Source organism: Struthio camelus, chromosome 24, assembly GCF_040807025.1.
Source record: "Struthio camelus isolate bStrCam1 chromosome 24, bStrCam1.hap1, whole genome shotgun sequence".
Classification (NCBI taxonomy): Eukaryota; Metazoa; Chordata; class Aves; order Struthioniformes; family Struthionidae; genus Struthio; species Struthio camelus.
In genome coordinates, this window is record NC_090965.1 from 8,073,195 (window position 1) to 8,086,757 (window position 13,563).

General features: G+C 50.4%; 2 protein-coding genes across 3 annotated transcripts in view; both read left to right on the forward strand.

The window, feature by feature from the left end:
• LOC104142389 (complement receptor type 1) overlaps positions 1–5,366 on the forward strand; it is a 53,990-nt gene extending 48,624 nt beyond the window's left edge. Inside the window, exons 49-52 of the mRNA XM_068917860.1 lie at positions 596–681; positions 1,817–2,023; positions 2,398–2,421; positions 2,923–5,366. Of these exons, the coding sequence (XP_068773961.1) occupies positions 596–681; positions 1,817–2,023; positions 2,398–2,421; positions 2,923–2,966 (361 nt within the window). The 3' untranslated portion in view covers positions 2,967–5,366. The remainder of the gene's footprint in view (positions 1–595; positions 682–1,816; positions 2,024–2,397; positions 2,422–2,922) is intronic.
• A 566-nt stretch (positions 5,367–5,932) lies between these two features.
• The window catches only part of LOC104142387 (complement receptor type 1), a 29,356-nt gene continuing 21,725 nt past the window's right edge, over positions 5,933–13,563 (forward strand). The window contains exons 1-12 of one of the 2 annotated variants that reach the window (XM_068918290.1): positions 5,933–6,111; positions 7,217–7,414; positions 7,946–8,128; positions 8,914–9,096; positions 9,469–9,648; positions 9,891–10,073; positions 10,910–11,092; positions 11,465–11,644; positions 11,887–12,069; positions 12,356–12,580; positions 12,930–13,121; positions 13,373–13,472. In XM_068918290.1, coding sequence (XP_068774391.1) covers positions 6,039–6,111; positions 7,217–7,414; positions 7,946–8,128; positions 8,914–9,096; positions 9,469–9,648; positions 9,891–10,073; positions 10,910–11,092; positions 11,465–11,644; positions 11,887–12,069; positions 12,356–12,580; positions 12,930–13,121; positions 13,373–13,472 — 2,063 coding nt within the window. In that variant the 5' untranslated portion in view covers positions 5,933–6,038. The remainder of the gene's footprint in view (positions 6,112–7,216; positions 7,415–7,945; positions 8,129–8,913; positions 9,097–9,468; positions 9,649–9,890; positions 10,074–10,909; positions 11,093–11,464; positions 11,645–11,886; positions 12,070–12,355; positions 12,581–12,929; positions 13,122–13,372; positions 13,473–13,563) is intronic. The other variant, XM_068918289.1, reaches the window with a different exon arrangement.

The window sequence follows — 13,563 nt, forward strand, 5'->3', positions numbered from 1 at the left end:
TCTGGATGTGCTTCACAGATAGGCAATGCATCCACCAGTCCCCACCACCCACCGGTTTCCCAGTGTGAGTCCCCAGTAAAACTGTGTTATGTCTTCAGTGAGATAAGCATGTGGCAACTTGTGCGTGGTTAGTAAGACAACGAACTGCTTCACTTCAGCTCTATGTTCCAACTACGTACTGGAAGCATGGGTGAGATACAGCTCTACTGAGCTATGGTAGGTCACCAGACCTTGAGATAAATTTCAGCAGAAACCCAGGAAACTGTTACAGGGCTGGGGGTATAAATGAATGCATTTCAATCCCTTACAAAGAAAAGGACCAGTGGTTCCCTCTCTCCTAGATTGGGAGTTATTCCTGTGCCTCTTGCTAAGACACAGGTGAGGGTTCCCTCCCGCTAAAGCTTCTGAAAGTTTATACCCTTCCCTATTTGTCAGGCCAGGGCAGCCCTTATTTGCTAGTTTACAGTAGCTTTTGATGTGTCCAGATCGCATTTCACAACAGGAACAACTTCTGTTCTTATATCCATGCAATGGTGGGGGAGGAAGGTGAAGAACTGTTTCTGGGTGGTTTTCTGAAAATTCTCTCTTTCTTTAGGTATGAATTAAAGGGGTCATCTTCTGCCAAATGTGTGATTGCAGGAAATGAAGTTGACTGGAATACAGGACTTCCATACTGTGAAAGTAAGAGGAACTGTGTCCAAAGCCATAAAGATAACAGTTGGAGCTGTTGTGGTGTAGCAGCCTTGCTCGAGGGGCTTGATCTGCTCTTACTTGTGCTTCAAGCTGCTGTAAAATTCAAGATTCCAATATTACCTTGTGCTCTGAGGCCTTAGCTGGAATATTCTTGTGCAATTCAAAAATCATGCTGACAAACTGGAGGTGGCTGGGAGAGAGCAATACAAAGCAGGGTTGTCTTCTTCATGAAGAAACCCCAGAAACTGAGGAGGTAGGAAAATCATGATCCCATTTATAAGTAGAAGAAACTTATCTTTCTCTGTAGTTACCAGGGAAAGATGAAAATAAATTGAGCTTAAATTTGATGTTAGAACTCTGTCTACTTAATTTGGTATAGTGCTGAAACTGAGTAGTGCACAGCGTTGGGCAAGGCTGAGAGTTAAGGGATATTATGGAATTGTCTTCGCTATTGTTTTTTAAGAGCACTTGGGGATGGTCTGTGCCTCATTGCAGAAGTTTAAACACTGTGATCTTGCGGCCCCTTCAATTCTAAACTTCTCTAGTTGCCTGATCCCTTGTGTGGCATTGTTAGCTGTAGCCCCATGTCTCTGACTACCCCCGCCACCATTCCTCACTTCAAGAGGAGTCAGCGGATCACTACTGGTATAGTTATCTTAACGTGTCTTGTAAGTCAGTCTTGGCTCTTAAAGCTGTCTATGCGTTTAAATTACTATAAGTTTTCCTAGCTTACGCAGTTGCATTGCGCTTTTCTTCTAATCTTCAGTCAGACAGGATACCTCCAGCGTGCTTGTCTAGGCCAGTTACTGTGACAAGGAATATTTTGGCTTGTGTCTGGGAATTCAGGCATCTTGCTCAGTGTTTCAGGACTAAAGCCTAGGGATGGCTGAAATGTTTCTTTTAGTCTGATTAGGCACTTCAGTGGCTTATTTCATCGAGTGATATCCTGGAGTTGTGGCTCATGGGCAGTCACTGAGGTCCAGTATTAAGCAAGAAAGCTAGAAGTATTTTCAGATGTTTCTAGGTGCATGTCAGTTGGCTATATCTTCTTCTTTTCACACATCTGACATACATTTTCAGTTAGGAAAGTGATCAGACACTCTTGGTGATGTTTCTCCTGTAGGACAGCCGCCTGATGTTCTCTGTGGACCACCACCTGTTATTAACAATGGAATACACAATGGCACAACAGGAAGCGACTTTGTTTATGGCTCTGTTGTAGTCTATAAATGCAGTGATGGCTTCACCCTTACTGGAGAGGCCTCTATTCACTGTACAGTAGAAAATCAATCTCATGGAGTCTGGAGCAAGCCTACTCCTGAATGCAAAGGTGACTATCTCCTCAGTCTGTCTTGCTGTCTCCTTTCTCTCTTGGAAAACCTATTTTTTGCTTCCTCCGTGAATCCTCAAATCAGATACTTCAGTTAAGGAATAGGCCTTCAAAACTTCCTGAAACAGCTTGTATTGAAATCTAGTGCCAAAAGCGCATGATTAGGTTGCTGCATAGAGCTGCAGACTAGTGGAAATGTATTCATCCATTGAACATCTGGAGCCTTGGGTTACACAGGGGTCCCATTCTTTGTGCTGTTTCATGTGGGAGTTTAATGGGCATTGGCTTTGATTTGAGACACTGAACGTTGTATGGTTTGAACTCTTGTGCTTAATGGGTGTTCAGTTTCACATTTTTGCTCCCTTCTTTTCCAGGCACAGCTGACAAGATCATTACTGGTAAGTAATAAAAATTTCTGAATCTCGTGCATGTGTAAGCACTGGTCTGTTGTGCTGCCCAGCGCTAGCAGTAAATGTGTATCTTCGTGCCTGCAAGCACTGGCCATAGCAGCGTGAGTGGCTGCTCTCCAAGCTGTCTGGGCTTCCTCTCTTGCTAGCCATGGTGCCTGTAGCTGAAGCAGCAAAAAGTGTTGGCTGCTGTGCTGTGAGCATTAACATGTTAATAGCATGACGTTGTTCTCTGAGGTCACTCCTAACCACACCATCTGCCCTATTGTTAAGTTGTCTTTTAAGCAATTGTATGCGTTCTGCTTAAACCTGGAACAGGCTTATGAGCTTTCCACTACAAGCTGTTGTCATGTTGATATTTTTGTTGCTTTGTGATCCTTCTTTGAAAAGAGGAAGAAATGCTAAAGATACTATACATCTGGGAGTGGGGAGGGGAAAAATAAACAAACATATTTGGAGTGAAAACTGATTTATTTTATTTTATTCTTGTAGGAATCCTGCCGCTCCTCCTGGCAATCCTGGTTATTCACTTCTAGATTCAAGAAGAGGCAACTGGAAGAGCCGGAGCGACCCCTCAGAGAGCACTGAACTTCTGTAGACACGTTGGACTTTGTCTCACTGATCTCAGGGCTGTGGATTTCACTCTTGTGAGATTGGACTAGAAGCAGCAATCTGCAAACCTTAGATGAAAAAAAGCAATCCTCTCTCATGCTCCCTCCTGCTGCCTGGGAACTGCTTATGCTTTTGGCTGCAGGTGTAATAGCTGCATGTTGTGTTGAACATACAGCAGCTTGCATATGTGGCCTGTGCTGGACAGTTCTCGACCATCCAGATGAAACTACCGTTCAGAAATCAAGTGCGTTTATCCTCCTGTTAAGTTGTAATGATACCAAAGACCTTCATCCTGCAATGCTGTAGACTCATGAAAATAGGGCTCTTCAGGTACCTCCACGTTTTGTTTTTCAGCTCCACTAAGGTAGTGTTACATCTGAACCTAATTGGGATTTACAGGTGTCTTAAGTGTCCTGAGGTGAAAAGTGATGTTGCTGCTAAGAGGGTTAACAGTGACTGTCTTCCTGTGAATGATATACACTGGAGAAAATTAAGCTTAATGTCCCACTTTGGCTTCCTATTCATATTATCTGTAGGTTGTGAGAGACCTGAGGAAATTCACATAAAAGTGTTTGCTCTAGTTCTTACTTCAAGGCCAGTCTGAGGTGTTGTGCAAATAGCAATCCAGATAAACTGGTACTTTCCCTGGAGAAAAACATTTAAATGCCTTATTTCAAAGAACTACTATTCTGACTCTTCCTGTACTAAAACTAATCTTGTGGTCTCTGCAGTGGCGGTGCCCTTGTATCTTATCAAAGCTTTCCTCTTCCTGCCTTGCAGAAACACCCCTCTTGTCTCTTCAGTGACTCACTGCTTCTTAGGAAGTGGCAAAGTGGGTTGCTTGGCTGAGATCTCTGGGGAGAAAGTTAATCAGGGTGGCGTTACACAGTGTCAGTGGAGCTTGTCCGCAGGCAGGTGGTGTGCATTCTGCAGAAATGTCATGGCAACCGAACGCAAAACCTGCAGGTGGCTTTGCAGATGCCACCAAATACCAGAAAGTTGCTTCGTTTGAACCTTTCACTTTTTGCTCCCTTGCTCTTTGACTGGTAGGAAATCAATGTCTTCATTTGCACTTGAAAGGTGTTTGCTGGGTTCAGACAGGGTGGCACAAGATGCTGGGCAGCCCAACTGCACTGTGGGGCTGCGCGTGGAGGGAGGAGGAGCGTGGACCCCCAGTGTGGAGAAGGCCTGGCAGCTCAGCTCCACACACTTCTCTTGGCTGCTGTGAAAGTGAAGGAGCCAAAGCTATTTTGGTGGCCAGTTGGGCTCAGGGAAGTCCCCCAGGCTGGTGCTGTGGGAAGCTGTGATGCGTGGAGAGGTGTTGGTGCAACTTGTTGAGTGAACGTAGGCACTGATACGCAGAAAGCAAAACCCTTAGGTTTCATATCTCGATTACCGTGGATGACTGCACTATCTGCGCATTTCGCTTTCGCCCTGTCTAAATTGGCCTAGCTGCGTGTTGTGTGAGGATGATGTGATAAGGGCATAGAGTATAGATGAGTGAGAAAGCATGCTAAAATAAGGTATGCTGTCCCCTCCCTTCCTTCTTGATTCAGGCTTTGTAAGTGCCACAGAGATAGCTCAGATAATGAGACCTCACTCACCTTGTATAAACCTGTTTGGCTGATAGTTGACCTTTGTTATAGTGACGCTGTCTTTCTTGATTTTAACAGATCAGACGGTTAAATTATCACTCTGTTCATTTAAATCTGCTAGCTCTGCATTATGCACATCCAGAAAAGGGAAGTATTCAAAATGCATGTACTACTAACTTTGTGTTTCTGCATTTTTACCAGTGCTTTCCCGTTAACAGGAACGTGCATCTGATTCTAAGGAAAAGCACATGCAGTAATTTCCACCAACATGTTGCCTCATTACAGATGAACTTCTCCCTTCCAGCTGGGACATTATTCTGATCTGGCACAGCAAAACACTGTATTCGGAAGTAAGCCTTACCACATAAAAATTTGCAAATTGGATTTTTATTTTTAATAAGCCAGGTGAATGGCTAGGTGAACAAAACGTAAATTTAAAGCTCAGTAGCTTAGTGTGGTGTTCTGTTTTGTTTTCTTAATCCCAGCACAATCGTCATCCTTACTGCATAATTCAGAGTGACCTTTTCCGAATGAGTTAACTTTTGTTATTAGGGCCGAACCTGAAGCGATCCTTCCTTCGCCGAATGGAAGGAGCCGCAAACGCTGTGACAGAGGCAGCCGTCGAAAGAGTACGAGTATACTGTGTTATATGAATACGATAGAGTTGTAAAATTCTGCTTTGTAATGCAGATGTTAATGAATCGAATTAAATTATGAAGTTTAAACGCCGTTTACTTTGGAAGCTGTCGGTCAATAAAGAGGATGCGAAAGGCCTGAGCCGCGCACCTCCGGCCTCAGGCTCGGCAAAGGCCCAGCGCGGGGCGGCGCGGCGGCGGAGGTCGCGCCCGGTCCCTGGCTGCTGGGACGCCAAAAAGCCCGAGATGTTGGTTTTTGTTGTTGTTGTCGCTCCCAGCCGGTGGCGAGGGATGATGGTCGGACGAGGCCTGGAGAAACGAAGGTTGGGAAAATCGGGGGGGGGGGGGGAGCGGTGGCTGCCGCTCGCCGTCGGCTCTGCGTGGCGCCAACGTGCCCGGCTGCCGCCGCGGGAGGGGGAAACGCTGCCCGCTTCCCCGCTCTGCCCTTCCTCTACTCTTTGGGCCAGTTCCCGGAAAGAGCCGCCATCGTCACCAGCTGGCGGTTTGGGGAAGAGCCGCCGCGGCCGCTTCCCCTCAGAGAGGAAGCCGCGTGCCCTCGCCTCATGGCGCCTACCCCTCGCCTCATGGCGCCTTCCCCTCGGCTCGCCCCTCACCTCCAGGTTCCTGCGCGGCGGCGGGAAGCCCCGCGTGGGGGCTGGCAGCTGCGGCTCCTTCCGCAGGCGGTGGGAGGGAGACCGCCGGGCTCATATCTGCCCGCCGCCCCTGGGGCGGCCGCAGTCGCTGCGGCGGGGAGCCGGGGCCACGCATGGCGCTCGCCGACGCCCGCCGCCTCCTGGGTGCCCTCGCTGTGCTCCTGGCCGCTCGGGCCCATGCGCAAGGTAAGGGGCCTTCCTCCCGCTGCCACCCTCTTCCTCCTCTCCTGGGACCCTTCGGTTGTCGTTTCCAGCCCTGCGGCGGGCCGGGCCCGAGCACCACAGAGCCGGGGTGGGTGGCGGGCGTTGCCACCATTTACCAGCACAGGCTGGCCGCAGCGGACTGAGCAGCTCTGCTCAGCCTGTAGCTAATAAAGTTCTCCAGGCCCATTAAGTAGATCGATTCCGGGTGGGGAACCCCCCCAAAAAGACCCCTTGCAGGGCGGCGACGCGGCTGGCCAGGGCCTCTCGGCGGCCGGGGGAGAATGAAGTTCTGCCCTCGACCTGCTCCGAAGAGAGAGACAGCGGCGAGACTTGCGCAACCGGCCCGCTTTTCCCCCAACGAGGGCTTGACCTTTGTATTTAACTTGTCGTAGTCAAGCGGGCGAGGAGTAAAACGCCTTCCCGCAGCTCGGCTGGGCGTCTGGCACGGTTAACGGCTTGCGTTTGGTCTCTGCCAAGTCGAAGCGTGCGGGGGTAACACAGGGAAGCGAACCGGCACGGAGCAGCGGCGAGGAAAACGGGAAAGGATGCGCCAGGCGGTCTGCAAGCCCGCCGGGTGCGTTCCCGCTCCGCGCCGAGCACCCGGTGCCCGAGGGGCTCCCGGGCTTGAGCGGGTACCCACCACCTCCAGCCTCCTGTCTCAGGCGGCTCATCGGCAGGTCGAGAGCCGAGATGGGGGGCTGCGCACAGGTTGGAGAGGGTGGCTTCTGTGAGAACAGATGAGTTGCCACTAAGGTACCGCTTTGTGCAAAGGTTAAGTAGTTATTTTCTTTTGCAATGTTGGTTTCTGAATATGTTCGTCTGACGCGCCTCCGTCCTGCGCGTAGCGACGGAGCTGCCACCCTTTTCTCGGCAGCCTTTTGGCTCTGTAAGGCAGCACGTTGCTCAGAGACATCGGATCCAGTCATCCAAAGTCCGTTGCCGGCACGAGGCATTTGTTTTACGTTCTTTTTACATTCTCATGTTTGGTGCAAATATTTGCCTAGTGAACAAAGCTGCTGCTCTGGTAGTTTTGATTCTAAAAGTCGGTTGGTCTGTCTGTCTCTGCCCCCCCATCTTATTTCTCCAGGGATTCAGTGCAAACAACCTCCAGATATTCCCCACGGGAAGCACACTGGCAGGTTCATGGACAAGTTCTCCTATCAATCAGTTGTAACATACACGTGTGATCAAGGTTACACCCGCACTGGTGAGGCCTCCATCCAGTGTGTGACGGAGGACGGGCTGACCGGCGTATGGAGTGGGCCCCCGCCACAGTGCGGACTCGGTGCGTACCTCGCTGTGGGACTGTCCTCCCTGCTCTGCTCCTTCCTGCACATGCGAGTCCTTCCTCGGATGAGCCCTCGAGAATGCACCTAACTTTTCCTACCAGCTGAATCCTTTCCCTGGCCTGGATTAGATGAACACGCATGGTGCTAAAGCAGGGGGACCGGCTGCGCCAGCAGCAAGTGTCACCCAACACATCCAAGCACTCTTCTTCCCAGCCCATAGCTTAGAAGTATGCAGCAAAGCCTGGAAGGGCTTTTGGTGACACCATACGATAATAAATCCAGTGACTCCGTTCTTCCAGCTGAGGAAGCAGCTGGGCTCACACTACAGCCCAGCAAAGCCACCCTAGTGTGGGCTGCTGGTGTGGGACAAGTAAAGGACACTGGCCGGTGGGGCTCTTCCCCATCACTCCCAGGAATCTCATGCAGTTCAACAAGTGACATGGAAACCATCAACATGGAAACCATCACAGGTATGAAAGGCTTCAGAGCTGTGTAGCTAAACACTGTTATTTCGCCTTCTTTTCCAGATATTCGATGCCCATTCCCACGCATCCAGAATGGGAGGAGGCTGCCCCCTATTCACTACATCTACAGGACTGGGGATACTGTAAGCTTTGAGTGCAATCCAGGCTATGCCATTCAGGGCTCCCATACAACCATGTGTCAAGCTGATTTCAAGTGGAGGCCACCTCTGCCAGTTTGCAAAAAGGGCAAGTGTCCCAGCATGAGGGTGTGAGTGGTAACAGCTGTGTGTGTGTGTGGGGGGGGGGGAAGCTCCCTCTTGTGTCCTCTCAAATTCAGGGGGAAAGCAAAGCCAGGATGTATCTGTCCTTACTTCTCTTCTCAAATTAAGGCAGTTACGGAGAGACATAATTAGCTCAAAAGAAAGGAGCTTACTGCTAGGATGGGATATGAAGCTAAGTGCAGTCTGCTCTGTCCTGGGCTTTGAGAGGGATGTGAAGATACTGACTTCCCAGCCGATCTCCCTGTGTGCTGTGGTCTTTGTGTTCCCTGTGATGCAGCAGGCGCCTGTAATTTCTCAAGCATGTAAATGATCAGCAGGCCAGCCACAGAGAAATGGCAATAGCTGCTTGCCTGTGGGGATTTCTGTGATTCTGCTTACAGTCAAGACTGGGACACTTCCACGTCCCTGTGTGCTTCCTGCTAGCAGCTTCCGTGATCTGAAATGGGAACAGGAAGCAATCACAACTTCTCACTCCTCTCACTGCTTTTGTGTGTTCCTGTGCACCTTCTGCCAAATCCCGTGACTTACCTGTAAGCTTTTACTTCAGGAAATGTTCATATTATGAGTAATTTCCTCCAGCTACGATGTGATAAATAATCTTGGTGTGGCTGAACTTTTTTGTTATTTAATATTTTGGTCCAGGAAACAGAACAAAGGCTGAGCAGAACTCAGGATATTATTCTGGCAAACAGTTCTAATAACATGCAAAATGGCGATTAGCTAATTCAGCAATGTCTGTTCCCTTTCCAGAGGTGAAGTGTCCTCGACCACCAAACATCGCCAACGGGCAGCACAGTGGCCAGTCCTCAGACACTTTTCCCCGGGGAGTGACTGTGTACTACAGCTGCAGGGATGGCTACGCGCTGATTGGGAACATGTCCATCAACTGCACAGATGCCGGGCTGTGGAGCCGGCCCCGGCCCCGCTGTGAAGGTGGGTTGATACTTGCCTCTCCAGGCACTGGGCCTGCAAAGAGTATTGACCCCGGGGCGCTGGGCTGGGGCACTGTTCTCCTCCCACCAGTGCCGGCGAGGGCTTATGGAGGCCACGCAGCCTTTGGGCAAGAGCAGCCTTTTGCATTGCGCGGATCCCCCTCCCCTGCGCCTTCACTGCATCCCGCCGGCCCCCTCCACCTCGGCCGTGCAGAGCGGGGCTGCGGTGGCTGGGCGCGTTTGCAGTGATTTGCGTCTGGGTGTGGGCAATGCTTATGGAAGTGAGGAGAGGGCCGTGGCTGTGTGTGCCAGATCTGGCTGCTGTCCTACCCACGCGCTTGCATTTAAAGGATGCCATCCATGTTCCCTCCAGCAATCGGCTGCAAGAGACCCAAGGTTCAGAATGGGAAAATTCATGGGTTGCAGAGCACCTACAGAGCTGGAGAAACTCTTCATTTTGACTGTGAAGCTGGTTACGCTGCAGAGGACACCTCTGAGACACAGTGCCAACCAGGGGGCGCGTGGGACCCGCCAGTGCTCAGCTGCACAAGGAGTGAGTGCTGCCGGGCTCCTTGCTGGTGCCCCGGGCACTGGGCTGGGGAGTGGGACAGACCTGAGGTGCACCCACGAGCGCCTCGGGCCGTCGCGGGGGTCCTCCTGGGTAGCTCTGCCCCAACCTGCTCCCCGGCTGGTGCTCCTGGCCTTGCTCCACCACCTCAGCCTGCGCACTGAGCCCATTCCCCCTTTCAGGTTATTCTCTTGCTTTGTTAGAGCTGCTGTCTCTCTCTTTTGTAGTCCGACCTTGCCCCATGCCTCCAGGGATCGACAATGGGAATCACAATGGCCAGGGCACAGCGTTTTTCACCATGGGGATGTCTGTGACATACACCTGCGATCCCGGCTACTACCTTGTTGGAAACGCAGTTGCTTTTTGCAGAGCCTCTGGGAACTGGAGCCTTCCCACGCCTCGCTGTGAAGGTGTGTCTGTGATCTCTGACCTTGCCCCAAAAGCCAGCAGCTCCCAGCACAGGAGGTAGCGTAGGAGAGAAGCTGACCAATGCAATTAAGACCTTTGGTGTGGGATTTTAGTCACAGAATCACAGAATTATACAGTTTTATAAAACATAAAGGATAAGCTTACAATTGTGAACACGGAGCTAGGTAATTTTATATACATGGTTTATCAGCGCTGCATGTTCAGTGTTAGGAGCCATGTGCCAGGGAACCAAGAGCTCTTCTGACAGCTTACGTTCTCTTGTTTCCAAGCTCAGTGAAACGTAGTTCTCCAGGCTGGGTTTTTGCTGCCCTCGTGCCTACCCTGCCTGTCCCTGGCCAGTGCAGTGTGTGGGCTGGCTTGTGCTGCATTGCAATTCAATAATTCAAGTTATTGGACACGAATGCCTGGTAGTGAGTGCCAAAAGCCAGTGCATTGGTTGATTTGACACTAAATGCAAAGGAGTCTTCAAAACGAGCTCCCTCCTCAAAGTACTCCGGCACCAGCTTGGCTCTAGTGGGCCCGAGAAGTGATCCAGCTGGAGACGCGTTGCTGTAGCACAGCCATCACTGTGCCCCAAGACGCAGCCTTGGGGATAGAAATTGCTGGATTTTTTACAAATCGATGCAACATTAAAACATGGGGCACCATGAGACTGGCTGTCAAGCTGCAGACACAGGCAGTACCTTGGATAAAAACGGTCCTGCACCCCCCCCTTCCAGCTTCCCTACTATTTCTGTTGCTTATGTGCCTTTGAGTTGTTTCTCTCGGACTTCACCTCTTCCAGGCACTCTCCTGACCCTTTCCCCTTCCTTTCCAGAGGTGAAGTGTCCTCGACCACCAAACATCGCCAACGGGCAGCACAGTGGCCAGTCCTCAGACACTTTTCCCCGGGGAGTGACTGTGTACTACAGCTGCAGGGATGGCTACACGCTGATTGGGAACGTGTCCATCAACTGCACAGATGCCGGGCTGTGGAGCCGGCCCCGGCCCCGCTGTGAAGGTGGGTTGATACTTGCCTCTCCAGGCACTGGGCCTGCAAAGAGTATTGACCCCGGGGCGCTGGGCTGGGGCACTGTTCTCCTCCCACCAGTGCCGGCGAGGGCTTATGGAGGCCACGCAGCCTTTGGGCAAGAGCAGCCTTTTGCATTGCGCGGATCCCCCTCCCCTGCGCCTTCACTGCATCCCGCCGGCCCCCTCCACCTCGGCCGTGCAGAGCGGGGCTGCGGTGGCTGGGCGCGTTTGCAGTGATTTGCGTCTGGGTGTGGGCAATGCTTATGGAAGTGAGGAGAGGGCCGTGGCTGTGTGTGCCAGATCTGGCTGCTGTCCTACCCACGCGCTTGCATTTAAAGGATGCCATCCATGTTCCCTCCAGCAATCGGCTGCAAGAGACCCAAGGTTCAGAATGGGAAAATTCATGGGTTGCAGAGCACCTACAGAGCTGGAGAAACTCTTCATTTTGACTGTGAAGCTGGTTACGCTGCAGAGGACACCTCTGAGACACAGTGCCAACCAGGGGGCGCGTGGGACCCGCCAGTGCTCAGCTGCACAAGGAGTGAGTGCTGCTGGGCTCCTTGCTGGTGCCCCAGGCACTGGGCTGGGGAGTGGGACAGACCTGAGGTGCACCCACGAGCGCCTCGGGCCGTCGCGGGGGTCCTCCTGGGTAGCTCTGCCCCAACCTGCTCCCCGGCTGGTGCTCCTGGCCTTGCTCCACCACCTCAGCCTGCGCACTGAGCCCATTCCCCCTTTCAGGTTATTCTCTTGCTTTGTTAGAGCTGCTGTCTCTCTCTTTTGTAGTCCGACCTTGCCCCATGCCTCCAGGGATCGACAATGGGAATCACAATGGCCAGGGCACAGCGTTTTTCACCATGGGGATGTCTGTGACATACACCTGCGATCCCGGCTACTACCTTGTTGGAAACGCAGTTGCTTTTTGCAGAGCCTCTGGGAACTGGAGCCTTCCCACGCCTCGCTGTGAAGGTGTGTCTGTGATCTCTGACCTTGCCCCAAAAGCCAGCAGCTCCCAGCACAGGAGGTAGCGTAGGAGAGAAGCCAACAACTGCAACTGAATCCTCAGAGTTGATTAATCCCATTTAAAGTGTGGCCTGGTATAAATTAATTTCAAGCCATTCTACTATGAAGGGGGGACTGGGGAAGTTGATAGAAATGCCATGCATAATTTGTTGCTTGCAGTAATGACAACCTCTGGTAGTTTTTTTTTTTTTAACTGCTTTTGCACATCACTTCTGCACATCTTCATTTTCAGTGACTATCTGCATAAATCCAGACATAGAGAATGGAAGGAAAGTTGATGGTCAAGGACTTATCTATGGACCTGGGCAAACAGTTACATTTCAGTGTCATAATGGTTACAGCCTGCAAGGTAGTGCTAAAATCTACTGCCAGGAGGATGGCACCTGGGATCCTCCTGTTCCAGTCTGTAGTAGAGGTAAACCTTCACCAAGGCTTCCACCTAGGCGTGCACTTCTAGGTAAATCATGACACTTGGGTGCTCTACTATTTTACGTCCCTTACTCTGGCCGTTTTAAAAAAAAAATGCTTAAATCCTATATTTTTACTATCAAGCAAGTGGAAGATATAAGTACATCCTGGGAACAGGCTGCCAGCAGGAGCAGGACCAGATCCTGTGGGAAAAGATGATTCATCTGTTTAATCTGTTCAGTGTTTCATCTATATTAATCAAAATAAATGCTTTTGCAAGGCAAATCCGATACCTTTCTTTGTAACAGTGTTTCTCTCTGCACCTGCATCTGGCGGGCTTGTGCTACCAAAGCAATTGGAAAAGTGCTAATTCTCACGTGTGTTTTCTTTCTTGATAGGTGGTTGTGGTGCTCCTACAAGGTTACTCTTTGCTGAGCTAAGTGAGGAGTATAAAAATGAGATTGACTTTCCTGTTGGGAAGACTGTGAGATACACTTGCCGACCTGGATATGCTAAACACCCAGGAATGTCACCTACTATTACATGCCTTGACAGTGGAGTGTGGTCAGAAGCGCTAGAGTTCTGTAAAAGTGAATAGCTCCATTGATTTGGTGTCCGTTGTTCAAGAAGGAATAGGTGATATCTGTCCATGCTGCAAAAATCTTAATATTATTTTGTTGTTCAAATAGTATGTGACTAGTAAAGCCATGTAACTTTACGATATTCAAAACCCATTTTGGGGGTAATTGGAAATGTGGACAGATTATTGGAGTATTAGTTGCATTTGTTGTACCATGGTACAGATAAAGAGAAGTCTAAAATTAGTTTTGTTCTTCTACAGGGAAGCAGTGTAGGCATCCTGGTGAACCCGAGAATGGCAAGATTAGTTTCATAACAGATCTCCTACTTGGGTCAACAGTGATCTACAGCTGTGAGGAAGGGTAAGTTCTAGGTTGCAGACTTATTTTTTGCTGCTACTTAAAACTGCAACGAAAAATGCATTTGGTAAGTCCCTGTTTTTCCTTCCTATTC